General features: G+C 41.3%; 1 protein-coding gene across 6 annotated transcripts in view; it reads left to right on the top strand.

The window, feature by feature from the left end:
- The window catches only part of FMNL2 (formin like 2), a 310,739-nt gene that overhangs the window by 231,084 nt on the left and 59,577 nt on the right, over positions 1-20,078 (top strand). For all 6 annotated transcript variants that reach the window (XM_022569727.3, XM_022569730.2, XM_089916816.1 and 3 more), the window contains exons 7-9: positions 5,558-5,666; positions 9,076-9,152; positions 11,011-11,104. In XM_022569727.3, the coding sequence (XP_022425435.2) occupies positions 5,558-5,666; positions 9,076-9,152; positions 11,011-11,104 (280 nt within the window). The remainder of the gene's footprint in view (positions 1-5,557; positions 5,667-9,075; positions 9,153-11,010; positions 11,105-20,078) is intronic.

Genomic DNA, 20,078 nt, shown 5'->3' with positions numbered 1-20,078 from the left:
TTTAACTTGAAGGAATTGTTACGTGTATTCAGAATGAGTATGTTACTCAGGATCTCTAAGTGTCTGTTATGGAATGTCACTGAAAATGGTGGAGTACAGGATCCATCAAAGCAGTGAGAAAACTGGCAAAACATGCCAGAATCAACTTTTTCAGAACTCTAGAGATTAAAGTCTTGTAACAATCTGGGGAGCATCTATTCAGGAAAAACAACTGAATCTCAGAACAGCTGGCTTTGTGAGATTTTAGCTTGTGCTGTTTTTCCTCTCCAGATCCACAGTCGCCTCAAAAACCAATAGTTCCGTAATCACAGTGCAAACCATCAGTGTGGTAGGCAGTGGAGAGGGGGCAGAATGGACTTGAAGGTCTTTCTAAGCCCCTCTTCCTCCTGCTTCTACATTAAGCTGTGATGTACCCTGAGATTTGAGAACTGCTAGTGAAGAAGCCAATTTCAAGTCTTAGCTGAGGGAACATACCCCATTAACTGCTGACGACATCTAGGATCACTTAAGACATATTAGATAGGGCAGGACTAGAGCTTATCTGCCTCAGTCATCCGTAGGAGACCACAGGGCAACTATTGCTGCCTCCCACTGGGGCCTTTTGAATATATCACAGTGAACTGGGGGCAGTCTCCACCTGTCCTGTTGGCTCTGTTTTAGTTGTTTCCAAATAACTTCAGGAAGAAACCATCATAGTACTTGGTTTCACTGTATGTAATTCTGTAATGGGACACATGCCAACGGTATTCATTTTCCACAGAAGCACCCATATCTTCTACTGAGTCACTGATGTAATCCCTGTGAAGCTCAGGTCTTTGTGGAAAGTTGATTCAAATAGCCAAAGCGGGATGATCAGTGCTTGTGAAAGGTGAAGGTAGCTTAGCCTACAGGGCTGTGACATAGAACCGGAGGCAGCCTTATCTACCCTTTTAAAGATAATGCACTGCATCATATGTACTTGTGTTAACATGACCATGCAGCAGCACCTTGTACACACAGTGTTTGGCTGTGATGACACATCTCATCTGAGCTGTTTGCATTTTTAATTGGTGATGGATCATTGCTGTGAAATTCCAGCCCTGCCTAAGTGAGTCAGTGTGACTCATACATTTGGTAGAGATTTGTGGCACTCATCAGTTAACCTCATCTGTTTTCTCTGGAAACTGTTAATCATTGTATTCAGGTCGATTGGCATCCAGGTGGATGTGTGCAGCACCAGGGAATAGGATTTTAAAAGCTTAGCTGTTCTGATGATACTTGGTTCTTTTGCTGCCTGTGTTGTGGTGGAATTGGGGCTCTTCAGAGAAACCCTCAGCTTGGCTTTCCACTTAAGGACCAGCTCTCTACTTAAGAGGCGTTTAGGAAACATTCTTCTGTGGGGTAACTAAAGTGGGAAAAGCATTATCTTCATACGATCTAGTTAGCTTTCTGTCTTTAGATGGATGTAAACGTAGACCACCTGTAAGGGTTTGTTTTTTGTGCAACATTTTTTTTCTTTATTTGGAAAGTAATATACATTAATTGTAGAAAATTTTCAATATAGATAAAAATAATGAATGGAAGTGTCTTGTAACTCCACTGTTCAAAGACTCATGAGATGGTGTGTTTTAAATCTGTGTTAGTAATATTTCATGTTCAATTATGTTCATTTATGTCACCTTTCTGATACTCATCCCACAATTTTGTCCATTCCTTTTATACTTACTTCTTGAATTAGAGCCTCATTTAAAAATAACTTTCATATGCCTAAAGACAGTTACTAAGAGTAGGTCTGTCTTATTAACTCAGTCAAATATGGCTTGATTGAGAAAAGGTTATATGAGGATTTTAAGTATCTTGCTTTGCAAAAAAGTGTTCTCGTTTGAGGTGTGACTGTTATCACTCCACCATATTGTGCTGTGCAGGTATGTGTACTATTACTGAATTCATTTTACACGTTAGAATGTGCATGCAGCAGAAGGGGTGGGCTGGTGTGGACAGAGAACATCTTAATACAGGGGCTATCGATATCACCTCTTGCTTCCTAAACTAGATGGTGGCAGAAGCAACATCTTCATCTTTCATTTTCCCTTAGCCCTTAATAAAGTTTAGCATGAACAGTAGATGCTTGGTAAAATCAACTTTGGACCTTAAACACTAGGTTTGGTTTGATTTCCTGTGGTTGGTAGAGAGCACCAGAGGCCAGTTCTTATAGATTGCTTACCTCGTCCAGGTGTCCTTGTGGAAAGTGGATACGTAGTAAATTGTTAGTCGTAATTCTGTTAGTCAAGTTGGGGGATCTAGTAAAACTAGTGCCATGGGGATGTGTTCTTTGGATAGTATCAACATTGTGCATTGGAGCTGAATTTAAAACATGTTCAAAAAGAAAACAGGTAATAAATTACTCAGATGACAACTAAAGCAAATAAACCAAATATTTAATTACATAAATTGTCAAATTCCACAAAATGTTCATGCTGAAGAGTAGATTAATATACATGCTAACCCATGACACAGTCCCTAAAATTTAGCCTTGGAGGTTTAAGGTGACCCTCAGTTAAGGTGTTTGCAAATACTTTGTGTTTGTCAAAGAGTTGTGAATTAATTAGGAGTGCATTTCCTTAATTGGGGAAAAATTTTTAGATGAGAATTCCAAAATATAGAGCAAAATTTCCTATTAAGTTAAAAATCAGGGCTTCCCTGGTGGCGCAGTGGTTGAGAGTCTGCCTGCCGATGCAGGGGACACGGGTTCGTGCCCCGGTCCAGGAAGATCCCACGTGCCGCGGAGCGGCTGGGCCCGTGAGCCATGGCTGCTGAGCCTGCGCGTCCGAAGCCTGTGCTCCGCAATGGGAGAGGCCACAACAGTGAGAGGCCCGCGTACCGCAAAAAAACAAAAACAAACAAACAAAAAAACCTGTAATGCTATGATTTTAAATACAAGTTCAAATGTTGCCTTTAATGCTCACTGTATTTTTGTATAAAAATATTGTATTTTGTATATTGTATTCTCCAAAAATTAGAGGAAGATTAATCTTATATTAAATATCGTTCACTTTAGAAAAAAGCTTAGCTCTGTTGCTTTTAAGTATAGGGTATCATTAATAAAATACACATTTTTATTTATTGTTATCTTATGTATTATGTACTTTCTAATCTCCCTTAATATTGATAAGTATGCATGTGCTTTTTCATATTAAATGCATTTCAAATATTGATCCAGAAAATTGATTTGAGATTAACCACCTATTAAAACAAATACTAGCCTTTTGTGTTACTATTTAGTAAGTAGGATATTAGAATCAATTTTTAGTGGTTTCTGCAAATAATGTTAGTAATGACAAAGAAATTTTGTCTTCTTAGGAAGAGTTTTATTTCAATATAGCTGAAGTTGTGGGTTAATAAGTAAAAGGAAGGAACTGCTATGTTACTTTACACCTCTTAGGAAGCATCATTAAATGTGTACATTTGGTCTACTTGCTGGAATCGTTAAATTTTATTTGGAAGTGATGCAGAAGTATGTGCCTGTGTGATGACCTGTCCCATCTTCTTTAAAGAATAATTTGCTTTGGCCAGTCCATCTTCTGCACTCACTGCTGCACATAAATATAATTTAGCAAAGGATGATTGGTTCCCTTGATAATACCTTTTCTTTTTTCAAGCCTAATCTTAGATGACTTTGTTTTATGCTAGCAGCCATTGCTTTGTTAGAAATGAGAATTAAAGAAATACAAACCTGAGGTTAAAATAAATTAAGAAGGGCAGAGGAAGGGAGAGACCTTTGGGTGTAGATTAAGCAGACCAGGGATTCTTGGGTCAGACAGGTCATGTAGTTGTTTGAAGGGGCACCGGTCCCTGTGAGACTTCTGTCCGGTGTGTTAGCCATCATGCTCAGGCTAGGGTTATGGCTGAGTGACATCTTTTTTTTTTTTTTTTTTTTTGTGGTACGCGGGCCTCTCACTGTTGTGGCCTCTCCCGTTGCGGAGCACAGGCTCCGGACGCGCAGGCTCAGTGGCCATGGCTCACGGGCCCAGCCGCTCCGCGGCATGTGGGCTCTTCCTGGACCGGGGCATTAACCCGTGTCCCCTGCATCGGCAGGCGGACTCTCAACCACAGCGCCACTAGGGAAGCCCCAGAATGACATCTTTTAAAGTTGTATTTTAGATGTTGAAATTGGGTTTATAACATTCAAATCTGCATGTGTTTCCTTAACTTTGTTTTGCACTCAAAACTGGATTAGGCCGCCTTCCATTGCTGAATTGTTATTTTCCAGTGTGAGTAAAGCAGGAGTCCTCAAGCAAAGCATTCTTCTTTAAAAGTAATATGAGCAAACCAGGTTTTGCACAGTCTGGTATATTGAGGCCAGTGACTTACCAAGGTGCTTTTCAAAAATGTATTTGGCGTATTAGTAGGCTTGTGTGAAAGAATTATCTTTCTTCTGTTTGATGGTTTTTGAATAGAAAATGTAAAAGAGCTGCTCAGCTGAACAGTTGGAGACCTGTCAATTCAGTTTTCAAATCTTAGCCTGCATCTGTGAGACTTTTGAAAGCAGTTAATATTAATTATGCCTTCTTTAAAAATGTTTAATTAGCTTAATTCAAGGAGAAGGAAGGCCTATAGCTTCTTTTGTGGAACATTTCTGTCATTGACTCTGTGGGAAAGTAGTTGACAACTTTTGAAATTTGCTTTCATTTCAGGCTTGGAGTTGCAGAGAAAACTTATCTGTTTCCCCTCTGAAGCAGTCATTTAGAGCTCATAACGAAGCCCTCAGTATTGTCATCTTTCTCCTTGCCCCATCTTACACTGTCACTGCTTTATGACTTGCAGGTTCTCATAAATCTGCAGATTTTAAGCCTTAGGAGAACTAAGGCTTAGCAATGTAGGGTCTCCAGAATGAACCCTAATGTTGAAACATCCTAACCCTTTGAAATGTCAGCATATCTCCATCTCAGTTTCAGCTGCCATACCAGGCTTTGGGTGAGGGATCAGGCTGTGGAGACATTTGTATATTATTTAGGTTTTGCATACTATTAAGGTTCAGTGTCACAGGCTGATATCACAGTTGCTAATATATGACCTTGCCTAGGTTTAAACTCTGAAGCAGGAACTCCTGATAACAGTGATGGGAAGGTGCTGTTAAAATTGGGTCACATGATAGGAGGTCTACCTATTAGCTGAGCTCTACCCCTTCACTTGTTTAAAATTGCCATCTGTATGCCTGTTGTCTCAAATCACCTCTGCAAATCTGGCTTGGCCTGCTGATTAGAGCCTGGATTGTTGGTTAGTCTCATGTATAGTCTGATTCATTATATGCAGTGAGTGGAGTTCTTTCACTGTCCGTGGGTATATTGCCTGACAAGATGATAGCCAGTACACAGAACTGTGTAGGCCTCATAGTCTACAGAAACAGCTTTGTGGTGATGGGGTGGTTGGTGGTGATGGGTTACTTAGTGGTGGTTTGACCAGCAATCCTCATTTAGCTGTAGGTACAAGTAGAGAACAGTGTCCATTTTTAAAGTGCATCTGCCTCTGCTAAGAAAGTAATCTATAGCTTTATAGAAGTTTCCCTTTTTATTTGTAGATATAATACTTTGCCAAGCAGAAGAACCCTGAAAAATTCAAGATTAGTGAGTAAGAAAGATGACGTGCATGTCTGTATCATGTGTTTACGTGCCATCATGAATTATCAGGTATGTTTCTGTTTATAATCCTTTAAAAAAATCTGAATTCATCAGGCTCAGATCTTGTTCTCTTTGGTGACTTTGTATTATTTCTATTTGAAGTAAATAGCAGGATTTAATGAAATTCTATTAAAAAAGAAAGGTCTAGTTCATTCTAGTGCTCATAATTCATCGCCCTTATATTTTAATTAACATTTATAATTTACAATGTATTTAAGGGAAGACATTTTCCTCTTATAATGGCAAGCTTGTCTAGATTACTTGGTAAATGTTTGTGACTATTAAAGACAGCGTAAGCCACTGGTTGTGGGCAATAATGGAACAGCTTTAGGACCCTAGGAATGATAGACTCTCACACTGGACAGGTCATTGCTTCTCAAAGGGTTATATGATGAATAGGCAAGGAGTTATAATTACTGTGTGTTGGACCCTGTGGTTGCTGATCTTCGTAAGAAACACTTGGAGGATTCTTGGTAGAAGTGCAGAGTCCTCCTTAGAGGTTATCCCCACTCTGAAAAACAGTGGGAGCAACTAACTACAGTGTGTGGGATTAATCCTAACCACAAAGTGGGAGTTAGAGCCTGAAGTATCTAGGGTGAGCTGACAGGGTCAAAAGTATAGTTGTAAAAGCAAACCGGGGCTGAGAATTAGACAAACATTGTTCACATCAGAAAACAGGGTTTGATTTCCATTGAAACGGATCCTATAGATGGGTCCAAGTAGAAATGGGTGGTAAATGCATAGGTCAGTATTAGAGTTCAAACCCAACATAAGCATGCCAAACTGAATTTAAGAAGGGAAACATGCATTTATTCTTTCAACCAGTTAATATTTTTGAACATTTCCAGACAGACCCTGTTCTAGGCACAGGGAATACAGCATCAAATAAATAAGTGCCCAAGGGAACTTACTCTCTATTGAGGGGAGACAGATGGTAAACAATTAAATTGGTAAACTATATAGCATTCCAGATAATAATAGTGATGAAATGAAATAAAAGCTGACATTTAAATAGTGCTTCCTAAAGTCTAGTACTTTTAAACCTACTACTTAATTTGAGCCTCGTAACAGTCCTGTGAGATTGGTGATATTACCCTCGCCATTTTACTGATGAGGAAACTGAAATACAGAGAAGTTAAGTAATTTGCCCAGGATCACATAGCTAATAAATGGTGGACTCAGATTTGAACCCAGGAAGACTGCCTCCAGAGAACTACTACTTAGTACTATAGAAAAAATAATCAAGAAATAAGAATAAGTGCGGGAAATGTGAGTTCAGTTTTAAATAGGCTAGCAAGAAAAGTGTCATGGAGAAGATAACATTTATGTAAAACTAGAATGAGGGAACAAGGTAAGGAATATTAAGGGAAGAAAATTATAGGCAGAGAGAAGGGCAAGTGCAAAGTCCCCGAGGCAGGAATAGGTCTGATGTACTGAAGACAGAGAAAGGAGGTCAGGTTGGCTAGATCAGAATGAATAAGAGGGAGAGAAGTAGAAGATGAAATCTGAAGTTACAAGGGGGTCCTGATTATGCAGGGCTTTATAAGCCAATGAAGGGACATTGGCTTTGCTGTGATTAGAAAGCTATTGAAGTTTCTGAGGAAAGGCGTGACTTAATCTGACACTTGAATTTAACATGATCCCTCTGACTTCTGTGTTAGGAATCACCCTGGGGGGCAAAGACAAAAGGAAGTAGACCTTTTAGGAGGCTGTTGCATTAATTTAGGTGAGTGTTGATGGTGGTATGGACCAGGAGAATAGAAGTAGAGGTGATGAGAGGTGGCCAGATTCTGGTTTCGTTTTGGTGGTAAGGACACTAGCAGTCCTGGGTGCCTCGAAGATGGAGTTGCCGTCTACTAAGAGATGGGGAAGGCTGCAGGGTGAGCAGATTTGGGAGACCTGATTAGGAGTTCAGTTTGGGGGATGTTAACTTTGAGGTGTCCATAGATATCCAAATAGAGACCTTAAATAGGGGTCGGATATGCCAGTCAGGAGTTCAAGATCTGGAAGTCTGGGCTGGAGATAAAAGTTTGAGAGTCAGTAGGTGGTATATAAACCCAGGGGAGTGAAGGAGATCAGCGGGGATAGACAGAGAAGCAGAGAGGTCCCAGATAACCCTGGGGCACTCTGTTTAATGTCAGAGAGATTAGGAAAAACTAGCTAGAGAGACTGAGAAGCAGCCAGGGAAGTAGGAGCCAAGCACAGGAAGTATTTCATGGAGCAGAGAGTGGTCAGCTGTGTCCGGTGCTGCTGCCAAGTCAGGCAAGATGAAGAGTTGGCCATGGGCTCCAGCAAAGTGCCCATCATTGCTGGTACAGTTTCATTGTGGTGTTGGGGATGAAATCCCTGACGGAAGTGGTGTCAAGAGAGAATGGGAGGAGAGGAATTGGAGACCACGAGTGGTTGGAGTTTTGCTGTAAAAGAATAGCAGAAAAATGAGAGAGTGGCTGGACACTGGTTGTTGGGTCAAGAGAGACTTTGTTTTTGTTGTTTAAGAAAGGAGAATTTGCATCATGTTTTTACGCTAATGGTAGTGAATCAGAGAGGGAAAAATAATAATGGGGGAACGGGAGAATCGCCGGAGCATATACTGTTCTTGAGTAGGTTGGAGGGAATGCGATCAAGAACTCAAGTGGGGGGAATGGCCTTAGATGGAAGTGTGGAGAGTTCATCTTTAGGAAGAAGTGAGGAGGGAAGACACAGATCTGTGTGGGTGGATTGACGTGGTGGTGGGAGCTTTTGGAAGTTTTTTTTCTGATTGCTTATGTTTTCTCGGTGTAATTGGAAATAAGGTCATGAGCTGAGAGTGAGTCTGGAGGAGAAGGAATAATTCCTCAATTTGGCAGAATCAAGAATGATTCTTGATCCCGTTATTGAACTCGCTTCATTTTATAGAAGGATAAGTTACCACGCCTCAGAGCAAGGAAGGTTCTCCTAGGCTTTTGGTCTCGATAACCATTGCCAAGAGAAGGGACCAGAGGTGGTGGTTGTCAACCCTGGCTGCACAGTGAAGCTGCTTAAAAAATTCAGATGCCAGGGCTCCATCCTTGAGATTCAGAATAAATTGACCTGAAGTGGGTCCTGGAGAATTGGTGTTTCGTTTTGTTGACTGTTCCAGGTGATTTTGCCAAGCGGTCAGGATTGAGAATCACTGGCCCTGGAGCCTTTTCATCATTTTAATGAAGAGACGCATATAGTTTATTCATGGAGAATAGGAATATGGTACCTTGATAATAGCATCATTCCTGAAATTTTTCATAGAGAAATATGTGCAGACACTGATGTGCTAGAGACATAAGTGCATTTATGATGGTATAAAATCACATTAGGTAGAAACTTCAGGTTTTTGTTTTTTAATCAGCATTGACAGTCCTCTCAATTAACTCCTAATGCTTTGTTTTTTCCACATCCATTTCAGTATGGTTTCAACATGGTCATGTCTCATCCACATGCTGTCAACGAGATTGCACTAAGCTTGAACAACAAGAATCCAAGGTAAGCTGGCTTTGTAATGTACAAATCTGAATCGAACTAGGGACACCAGAGAGCTCATCGACAATCAAATTAGAGTTGAGAAACTTTCAAGCATGACCTTTTTTTTTTTTTGTGGTACGCGGGCCTCTCACTGTTGTGGCCTCTCCCGTTGCGGAGCACAGGCTCCGGACGCGCAGGCTCAGCGGCCATGGCTCACGGGCGCAGCCACTCCATGGCATGTGGGGTCTTCCCGGACTGGGGCACGAACCCGTGTCCCCTGCATCGGCAGGCGGACTCTCAACCACTGCGCCACCAGGGAAGCCCAAGCATGACTTTTAAAATTAAGATTGTCGATAGACTCCCTGGCTAAGTAGAATTTTCTTTTCAGCTATGTTACAGTTTTACAACTGGTGACAACTCTGGCCCTGTCTTCAAGCTTTCATTCCTCTTGAGGCCTGGTTCTCAGCATCCTTGCAAATTTAGAGCATGAAGCTTCCAGGTTGTCAGGACTGGGGCCAGGAGAGTCTTGATACAGACTTAGCCACACCACTTTTTGCTGAAAGCTAACTAAAACTACTACCGCTTGTCTACACTTCATTTGCAGCCTTTACATATGTAGCTTTTATTGCCAAACCAAAAGAGAAACCCAAACAAAACAAAAATAACTGCCCGCAGATTTCTTTTCATATTCACTTTCCTATATAGGCAAGTGCCATATATTGTTCATTTCACAGATTACCTCTAGAGGCTTGTTTTCGTCAATTTATTTTAGTTAGTGTAATGCACTTTCCATTCTAGTGCATTTCTGCATTTCACACGGTTACTCCCTTTTATCAGATGTCTCTGATAAGACTGCATATGTGAAAACTGCTAATTCAGCTGAAAAATATGATTATAAATTAGATCCTTGCAACGCAAACCCTAAATCCTATTTAAATGTTGGATTTTATTATTCATACTTCCCCTGATTAATGCTTTTGCAACTTTCTGATTGCTTCCTTAGTTTACTAGAATCCCAAGTAGTCATGCTTCTTTGTCACTGTCTTCTACTGAGGGAAGTCATTATTCATTTTTCTTAAGACAATTGATATTGTGGATTATCAGAATGATCTTTGTTTAGAGGTTGGCAATAGCTTTTATTCCAGAAAAAAGATGAAATACTGAAGTAATCGTACTCTGAAGTAACAATGCTGTCCTTGACATTGTATTTGAAAACTTAGATTGTATCTCTAAGGTTTTCCTTCTAAAAATATTTCAGACGGAGTTTTATTTTCTTGAGTCAGAGAAAATATTCTTGTATTGGCACAGCTGTAAGCCCAGCTCCTTTCAGATCTCCTGTGTGGGAAGAAGTGATGGAAGCTTGCATTATTGTGGGGATTTTTATGGAGCCATTGCAGATTAGCAGATTTGCAACGTAAGGTGTTGATTTCCGTTGATTTTGAACTTTTTTAGCAAATGTTTTATCTCTGACTCTAGAACCAGAGAAAGTGTTTAACCAATGGGTGGTTTTACTGAATATTCTCATGTTTCCTGTTGTCTTTAGCTCATTAAAAATACTTTTTCAACCACATTACACTGAGTCACTTGATGATAGGACTAAAAGACTTAATCTTCCCATAATTAATTTTCATTTGTGAGTAATTTGTATTCTTGGGAGTAGGAAACGTGCCTTCCAAACTTGCTACCCTAGATAAGCCACATGTATAGAAGTTCGTAAAGGTTTTAAAATGTATGTGCTTTAATATAGCTATGCCTTAATTAGTAAAAGTTTAAAAAAATACATGGACAAATATTATCATATTCATCTTGGAAGGAACAGCAGACTCATCTTTCATTCAATTCCACTGATGTGTGGTTTTTTTCCTTCTTGTTTTGACAGAACAAAAGCTCTTGTCTTAGAGCTGTTGGCAGCCGTTTGTCTTGTCAGAGGCGGGCATGAAATCATTTTATCAGCATTTGACAACTTTAAGGAGGTAGGATATTCTAGTTTTAAAAAGAATGCTCACACAAACATATTTGGACATCTTTGAACAGAATGATTTGCCTTTTGTGTGTGTGTGTGTGTGTGTTATTGTGATAGAATTGACATATAACATATTAGCTTCAGATGTACAACATAGTAATTTGATATTTGTATATATTGCAAAATGATCCCCACAGTACGTCTAGTTAACATCCATCACCATGATTTACCTTTTTATTTATTTTAGGGCCTAAGGGGTATAATAGTGAATTTTCTAAGATGTCACTGAGGGAGAAGTAATGAACCTAGTCTAAATAAATGGATGCACTAAGCTGTTTTTGGTGTCCCATTTCTAAGAAGAGCTAAAAACTATTTGCAGGGCTCATTTTCCTTTGGAGAACACAGAATAGCCAAGTTTGAAAACTGGTTTTGTTAAATGTATGTTGTTTTCATATGATTGTTACTTGAGCATCCACCTTGTAAATTTTACGAACTCTTTCATCATAGTTACTTCCCTCAAATCATATGTGTGATCACTGCTTTGCTGGATGCTATGAGAAATCACTAAAATAACTACAGACACTGATTTTAGCAGTCTGTAATCTTAATCAGGTGATCTTGTCACAGGAAAACAGTAAACCAATGGACATGCATGATTGAAATGGAAACTAAATGACTACAAAAGAAGAAACAATTACACATAGATAATATGCCACCAAGAATTCTGAACCAAAGTATCAAGGCATCACAACTGAACTCATAGCCAGTTTCTCTTGGTGGTGGTATGCAGCCTTACATAGCCAAGAAGGGTGCCTGCTAGCTCCCCTGTAAGTGTCTAACATCTGAGGCTACTTTGAGGTGGGACATGACCAAAGTAATTGAAGGCGCATGGAGCCCCAGATTACAATAGCGTCGGCCAAGTTGTGCCTTTCCCTGGCAATCCCATTTGATTCCAGTTGCTTTTGGATTAAGACCCCAACTGGGTTAAAATCTAGATCTCAGGGGGACTTCCAGACCCCCTCTCATCTTTCCTGGGAACCTCTGGAGTAGAACTCAGCTAGTATTTATTGAAGACCTCCTATGTGCCAGGGGCTGTGCCAGGTATACACATGAAATCATTTGGTTCTTACAGATAAATGTTAGTATCTCCATGTTATAGAAGAATAAAATTTCAAATACATTATTTGCTCATGGTCCCATGGCCAGATAAGCAGCAGAGCCAGGATTAAGATTTGGTGCTGCTGACCTTGAACTTTTGTTTCCAGTGACGTTTGGTCCCCATTGTGTGTGAATCTCCTGAGACAGGACCTAGGAGCCCATCCCCCTGCCCTATCCCCTTAATTGGACTCACTACCCCAGCTGAAGGATGTACTAGTGAGCGACCCATAATCCTTTACGTGGGCTGGCAAGCTTCAAAGATACTTCAGTCAACAGGGGAAACAGTCCTCCTGCCCCTTTATTTGCATTGCCTCCTTCCCCTGCAGTCACTGCCTTTAGATTTTGATATCATCCATTTTGCTAATGCCAACCATGGACAGAACCAAATATTGTCTTTTTATGTATTCAGCCTTAGTAGTGAAAAATATTCGGGTTCTAAGAAAATGATGAAGAATAGTAGTGATTCTTTAAATTCATATTCTGGCTTCCAAAACAAATAGAGTCTTTAGAGATAAGAATGTGTGAGTGCTTGTCTGTGAATGTTTTTATATATCATTTACAGGACATAAAACTTATATTTATAAATAAGGAGATATGTGGGTGGATGGGTCTAAAATGAAAGTAAAAGAGCATGTGAAGCTAATATAACTCCCACATCTTTATCGTTAGATCATATTTTGAACATATGACATGCCAAATCTTTTCCACACTGGAAGCACTTACCGTACAGTTATCAGTGACCCTTGTTATAATAAAAGTCATATTATAACAAGTAACTGATTATATTGCAGGTCAAATTCTGTCCTAAAATTATAATTGTATAGAATCAGTGTTCATTAAAGCCAGTAAATCACGAGATGAATGTTAAATTGGTTTTCTCTTAGATAAGGTAGAGTGCCTTTCTTATGCATAATAGGCACAGAAATACTTGCAGGATTGAGTTTTAACTATCTGGTGTCAGAATTGTATATGGTTTAGCCATTTAGGGCATTGCGTGTGCTTAGTTGAAAAAACAAAAAGAGTTATCCTGCTAAATCTAATAGTTGGCTAATAGTAAAGAGGACTAAATCTTGACTTTGAATTTAGAGCTTTAACCAAAATCTCCCTCATTTCTGGAATTTCTTGTGAATGATGGTGGGTGTTTAAGTTCTGATTTCTCCTTGGACTGGCAATTGCATCTCAGAAAACAAACCATGTCACGTGGGAGAGGGGACACGGACAGAGCTGGTTCTGTGGGTGCTCTTGGCTTGCATTGACCTCAGGCTGTGGTGTTCATGTAGACAGGCCAGGAAAAGGATTATTCTAATAGCCATATGCAGGAGGCCAGGGCAGGAGCCCGTTCCTGAGAAACTGCATTCTTAGCGGTAGGTCAAAAGACATCCACTTATTTATCTGTTCAATGTGAGGGTGAAAAAAATTAGTGTATATTGACCTTGGTTTTTTTTTCTTTTTTTTTTTAATGTAATGCCACACAAAGGCCAGCATCTTTTGAAGCTCTTCCTTTTCTCTTTTTCTCCTGTCTTTATGTGGTTTTTATTTTTCGTATACATCATAGTGAAGAGTATATTGTTTAATCATTTTAGCAAAATGTCAGTGGAATCTTTTGGGTTTAGAGAGGTTTGGGAGCCAGCTGTTCCTGATCAGGAAAAGTTGTCCTCACGATCTCAGATGCCTGTGCAGATAGGGTCTTGGTCAGTGAGAAATGCCCATTGAGCTGCCCATGGCCGAGAGAGCACCATACCAGCTACGGGGGTCCTAGGGAGTAGGGTCAAGGAAGAGTCTTTGCCCTCAAGAACATTGTTGTTAATGCTTTTATCCCATTTAGTAAGTGGGATTCCGTTCATCTCCTTAAGAAGGGACGAAGGGATTATCCCTGTTTTCACTGGGGGGACTGGTGTAGGGTGATGGTGGGCTTCAGTATCAGATATCAGTATCTATTTTGGCAGATAAAATAATGTGCATTAGAGTGCCAGACCCTTTGGGCTTGTATCACTGCTAGAGTGTAGCCAAGCATACTGCTGCAGTGTGGCACCAGATGCTAAAAGGATATTTAAAGACCACACATCTTAAGTACGTGGCACGATTGTTTTCCTCTCTGCTTCTTGAGCCAACAAATCCATTCTGTCCTATTTGACTACCACTAATTAATTCAAATTTAGATTAAAAGAAAGTATCTTTTAGCTTTTGATAGATTTTAATGTATGATTACATTAATTTCTCATATTTCAATTAATATTCAGAATCCCAACCAGTGTGGTTTTCTATGTTTTCGCAAAGACATCTTATGCCATGTATCTTATAACATCTGTAGTACATATTTTAGAAAAATAGCACTTCCAATTTAATGGTATCTGATGGTGGGAAGGATATTAATCGAAGACCTTGCTTTTGGTGGTTTTGGGGGTTTGGGCCTAAGCCTGACATCACTGAGCAGGCACATATATCACCTCAATGTATATGATGATAAATGAGTTTTAATTACATAAATTTAGATAGTAAACTTGTACCAAGCATGGTTTGTAACATGCCTTAAAATGTTGACTGTAGTGAGTAGTTGAAGACTAAACCTTTAGTCATCCATTATGCTCCTTGAATTCTTCTCCCTTAAAAAAAATTTTTTTTTTCTTTTTTTTGCGGTACACGGGCCTCTCACTGCCGTGGCCTCTCCCGCCGCGGAGCACAGGCTCCGGACGCGCAGGCCCAGCAGCCATGGCCCACGGACCCAGCCGCTCTGCAGCACGCGGGATCCTCCCGGACCGGGGCACGAACCCGCGCCCCCCGCATCAGCAGGCGGACCCCCAACCACCGCGCCACCAGGGAAGCCCCCAAAAAAATGTTTTCTTTTTTAAATAAAGGGAATTAGCATATCTAATTGTGATGTTGAAACATCTCCCCATGAAAATTTGTGGTCCTGAATTGAGGACCAGGGTGAGAGCAAGGAGTCATCCATCTGTTTTTCCTTATTGGCTAATTTAGCCACAAGGAAGGACAGTTTACCACCTTCCCTAAATTGATGCTTTCTTACTTACCTGGCAGTATATATTTATGAGCATTTGCTCTACCAGACAGAAAAAAGAATATGTTTGAAAGTAAAGATCGCTCTGTTGGTATTTGCATTAGTTCAGGGTCTTATTTGCAAGAGGCAGAAACTGACTCTAGCATACAGAAGAAAGGGTTGATTGGAAGGATGTCAAGAAATGCACGGAGCTGACAAGAAGCCTGGAGAAACAGGCCTAGAAAATGGACAGGCATTCCTAAAATGTGGCTGGACTCTCAGGCTGTGACCTTGAAGCCTAGCCGCCATAAACACTATTTGGGGTTCTGGTCATGCTTTTTCTTCTCTCTCAAATGACATGGGCCATAGCTTGCAATCTGCTGGGTCATAAAACTACACTTACTGGTTAAGGATCAACTGGCCCCATTTTGGAGTTAGGAACACTATATTTAATCCAGTTTCCCTTAAGAACCTTGAGGTCTCCTACCTAGACCTTACTCTCTTCAACTTTTCTTAGCCTTCCTACTTTTTTCTATTATATTCTTTGATATATCTGAGAAATTGCCTTTAAGAAAGTGTCCCCAAAAGTCTGCAAAAAAAAAAAAAAGCTTGGGGCTTCCCTGGTGGCGCAGTGGTTGAGAGTCCACCTGCCGATGCAGGGGACACAGGTTCGTGCCCCGGTCCGGGAAGATCCCACATGCCGTGGAGCGGCTGGGCCCATGAGCCATGGCCGCTGAGCCTGTGCGTCCGGAGCCTGTGCTCCGCAACGGGAGAGGCCACAATAGTGAGAGGCCTGGGTAACGCAAAAAAAAAAACACCTTGGAATCAAAGGGTAAAAGTACTGAGGCTGTGTAGACTCTGCAACAGAATAGCTCACTGTGACACTAGTAATAAAACCCTCTGGGGACTTTGAGCTACCAGCTCCCCCAGGCAGCTGGGAGGTGCGCCTGGAATTCATCAGGATTCCAGATCTATTATAACTGTGTTCTCATCTGCTTCCAAAATGACAGCATCTGGCTTTAACAAATAAGCCTGAGGCCTGAGTTTGGTTATTAAAGGCCCAATGCCTTCCCACTCTCGACCTTTCAGCACAGATAGACGGAGCCTTGTGAAATGAGTCACTCAAGGCCACCAGCTCTCTTGTACGCGGCACTCTTGGCAGGAGCCATTGTTTTTTTCACGTATTGCTAGAAGGCTTCCTAAGTAAGCTGATGTGGTTTAGCTACTGGGCATCTGAAAGCACTTGTGCTACACATTATTACGTTGATTTAAGAAGGCCTGTCAAGTTTTATTTACAACGGGTCAAATTGGGCAGGAAGGAGAGCAGACATTTTGGTGTGCTTCCAGCATCCCTCAGAACCTAATCCCATCTAATCTAACCTCTCAAATATTTGAAGGGTGTAGGATTATAAATCCAGCACAAGCCATCCAGATAACTCATTCAGTGGTAAAATTCTCAACATAGAGGGCAGGGTACTTAGTTTTTTCAGTCTCTCATTGAACTATAAGCAATGTATTCTTTCAAATCTCAAACTCTGGGAGTGACAGTTCTAGAGCATGTGCGTATTTCACCTTATCAGGCCAGAGTTAGATTGATCTAATTCACCTGGACTCTTCTCCGGCCAGTCCATCTTCCTAGGATTGGGAAGCAAAGTCACCATGATTATCTTTTGGACTGTGTATTCACTGTGGCAGTTATTACTTGTTCATAATAAATTACCCCAAACTTAGTTTTATTAGGCTATGGATTCAGTGTGTCAGGAGGTCAGTCTGGGCATGGCATGGATGATTGTCTTTGCTCTGTTGCACCTAGGGTCTCATCAAGGAAGATCTGATTGACTAGGGGCAGGAATTCACTTGGAGGCTTCCTCATGTGTCTAATTTCTGGGCTGTGATGACTTAAAGGCTGAGCTCAGCAGAGCCTGTTAACCAGAGTGCCTCCATGCAGGCCTCCATGTGGCTGGAGCTTCTCGTAGCCTGACAGCTGGCTCCCAAGAGGGAGTGTCCAGGAAGGAGCAGCTTCAGAGCTTCAAAGAGACAGAAATCACAACATGTCTTCTGAACTAGTCTCTGAAGTCATCAGTGTCACTTCTGCATTCTGTTGGTTCAACTGAGTCACTAAGGCCAACCCAGGTGCAAAGGGGAAGGCAGTAACTTTACTTCTTGATGGTGGAGTGTGAGGGTCACAGTGCAGAAGAACATGTAGGTAGGAGGGACTCCTGTGGTCATCTTTGGAAAATATTGAATACAATTCACCACAATGAATTTTTGAGAATTTATCAATTTATCTCTAGCTGTCCCTCTTCTGTTTTCTCTCTCTTCTTCACCCAGTGTAATACTTGGTTTCTCTTCCAGACTGAAAACTGTATAAACTTTTTCATTGGTGATAGAAAGGATGGTTGCTACTTTGAAGCAGTGTACAATGGGCAAACAATATTTTGAGAGACTTTTCAGAGGAGAAAGGAGCCATTTATATAGGATTTATGAGGCCCTGGTAATGAACTAGTTACTTCTTTATCATCTGTGTCTTTATCATGTAGTAAGGAAGTGAAGGCTGGTACCCTTCTGATCATCAAGGGATGAGTGATGCTAACTTACTGGAAAAAATTATCATGAATATTTGAGTGCCCCTGTGTGTCAGAAACATTGATAAACACTGGAAATAAGAAATATGACCCTTAAGAATTCTACCCTTAAGAAGGACCATCCCAATCTAGTTAAGGAGACAAATATTTCTATAGTTATCCTACTAGGCTGTATGAAGGTAATGCCAGGCTGTAGGTTTCTCCTTTACAAAGAGGAGAAACAGCTAACCAAGAAGAGGGGTGGGAAGGAGGGCAGATATGGGGTCCGAGCTTTCAGGGGAGGCATCCTATAGGAAAGGGTGCCTGAGTTTAGGATGAATAAGAATTAACCAGGTATATTCACTTCTTATCACTGCTCTAACAAATTGCCACAAGCTTTAGTGGCTTAAAACAACACAAGTTTATTATTTTACAGTTCTGTTTGTCATATGTATATAAAATAAGTCTACAGGTGGTATTCTTCTGGGAACCCATTTCCTTGCCCTTTCAAGTTTCCAGAAGTTGCTTACATTCCTTGGCTCGTGGCCCCTTCCCTGACTCTCATCCTCTGGCCTCTTTTCTTTAATGACCATCGTGATTATATTGGGCCCACCCAGAGAATCCAGGATAACCTCTCCATGTCGAGATCCTTAACTTAATCATATCTGCAAAGTGCCTTTTACATTTAAGGTAAATATTCACAGGTAACAGGGTTTAGGACATACATGTCTTTGTTTACCTTGCATCTCCAGTCTTAAAGGAGGGATGTGTGGGAAGAGAACAGGTGGGATAAGAAGTTAGGGGCAGGTCACCAAATACCCCATTACTTATTCCAGAGTCTTTATATGGCCCAATGGCCTAATGGTCACAAGGGGCAGTGGCAGGAAAGGTATTCCTCAGTCTTCTCCAAGCATTGGCTGTTTAGATTAACTCTCTCAGTTAGTAAAGAAATGGCTGTTACATTTTGCTGCAAAAGTATGTTGGGTGGGCCCAGCGTGAGGTCACTTTGCCAGAGCAGGCTGTGGTTGGGATCTGAAGTTTCTTTCAGACATTTTGCCCTTCATATTTCTCACTCCTTGGGCCTCTTTCTCCACTGACAGTCGTCTGCTCCCTCAGCTGCTGTAGTCATTTACTTCTAACATCTTCAGGACTTTCCTTTGATGTGGGCCTGGGAAAGCCTCTTTTTTTTTTTTTTTTTGCTGTACGCGGGCCTCTCACTGTGGCCTCTCCCACTGCGGAGCACAGGCTCCGGACACACAGGCTCAGCGGCCATGGCTCATGGGCCCAGTCGCTCTGCGGCATGTGGGATCTTCCCGGACCGGGGCACGAACCCGTGTCCCCTGCATCGGCAGGAGGACTCTCAACCACTGCGCCACCAGGGAAACCCCAAGCCTTTTTTCTTTTTCTTAAGGAAATACAGGAGATCAGGGCCCACTACAAAACTGTGCACCTCCACCAGCTCCACAGATGCAAAGTCCTGGGCTGCAGCGCCATGTTCTTGTCTGTTTGCAGTTGAAACAGACACAGCCAGAATCCCAACCTGCACAGAAGCCTAGCCTCCTCTCCAAGTCACCTCCAGTAACAAGATGGGGGACCACGTTTGCTCAGATAAGCATTTGTCATAATTCAGGAATAAGGTATTTCAAAGAAAATTTTCTAACTGTTTAATTACCATTTGGGGCAAGCGAGGCAAAGAATATTTGAGTTGGCTTCATAGTCTTCTACAGGAGGATGAGCAGAAGACGAGCCTTGTGAGAAGTTGCCATTGGGGTGGCGTTTCCTATTGTTTTTCTTAGCCCAGGAGGTTTTTCAGTGACATAACAAAAACTTGCAGAAACGTGGTTTTCCCCGGATTTGTTTACACATTCCCTGGGAGAGCTCCAGGTCTACAGGTTGACAGCAGGGGCCGAGGACCTGGGGGCAGCTTGAAGTGAGGCTTTGTAGTATTAAGGGTCAGTCGAGTATCCTGGGACACAGACTGTCACCACGGGTGACACCAGGAGCCAGTCCCAAAGATCACATTTTTGAGTTCCTGCTTTAATGAGTCTGAAATCCAAACTGGAGTTTGGGAAAATGACTATTTGAGACTATCCCTCCATTTAGATTGGAGAATTGCTTTTTCTTCCCCCTAAAGGTCTCATGTGTTACTCCAGGGAGTTCTCACAGGAAGCGGGTTGGCCCCTAATATGTAGGAACATGGATGTTAACCCAGGATGTTAATTCTCGCTCTATAACATGCGTTCAAGAAGCTAGGGGGAAATACTTCA

This window comes from Delphinapterus leucas, chromosome 8 (assembly GCF_059928025.1).
Source record: "Delphinapterus leucas isolate spDelLeu-1000000601 "Yukka" chromosome 8, BTC_Dleu_Yukka2, whole genome shotgun sequence".
Lineage (NCBI taxonomy): Eukaryota > Metazoa > Chordata > Mammalia > Artiodactyla > Monodontidae > Delphinapterus > Delphinapterus leucas.
Note: the sequence above shows the minus strand (reverse complement) of the source record. Positions and strands in the feature narration are given on the sequence as shown.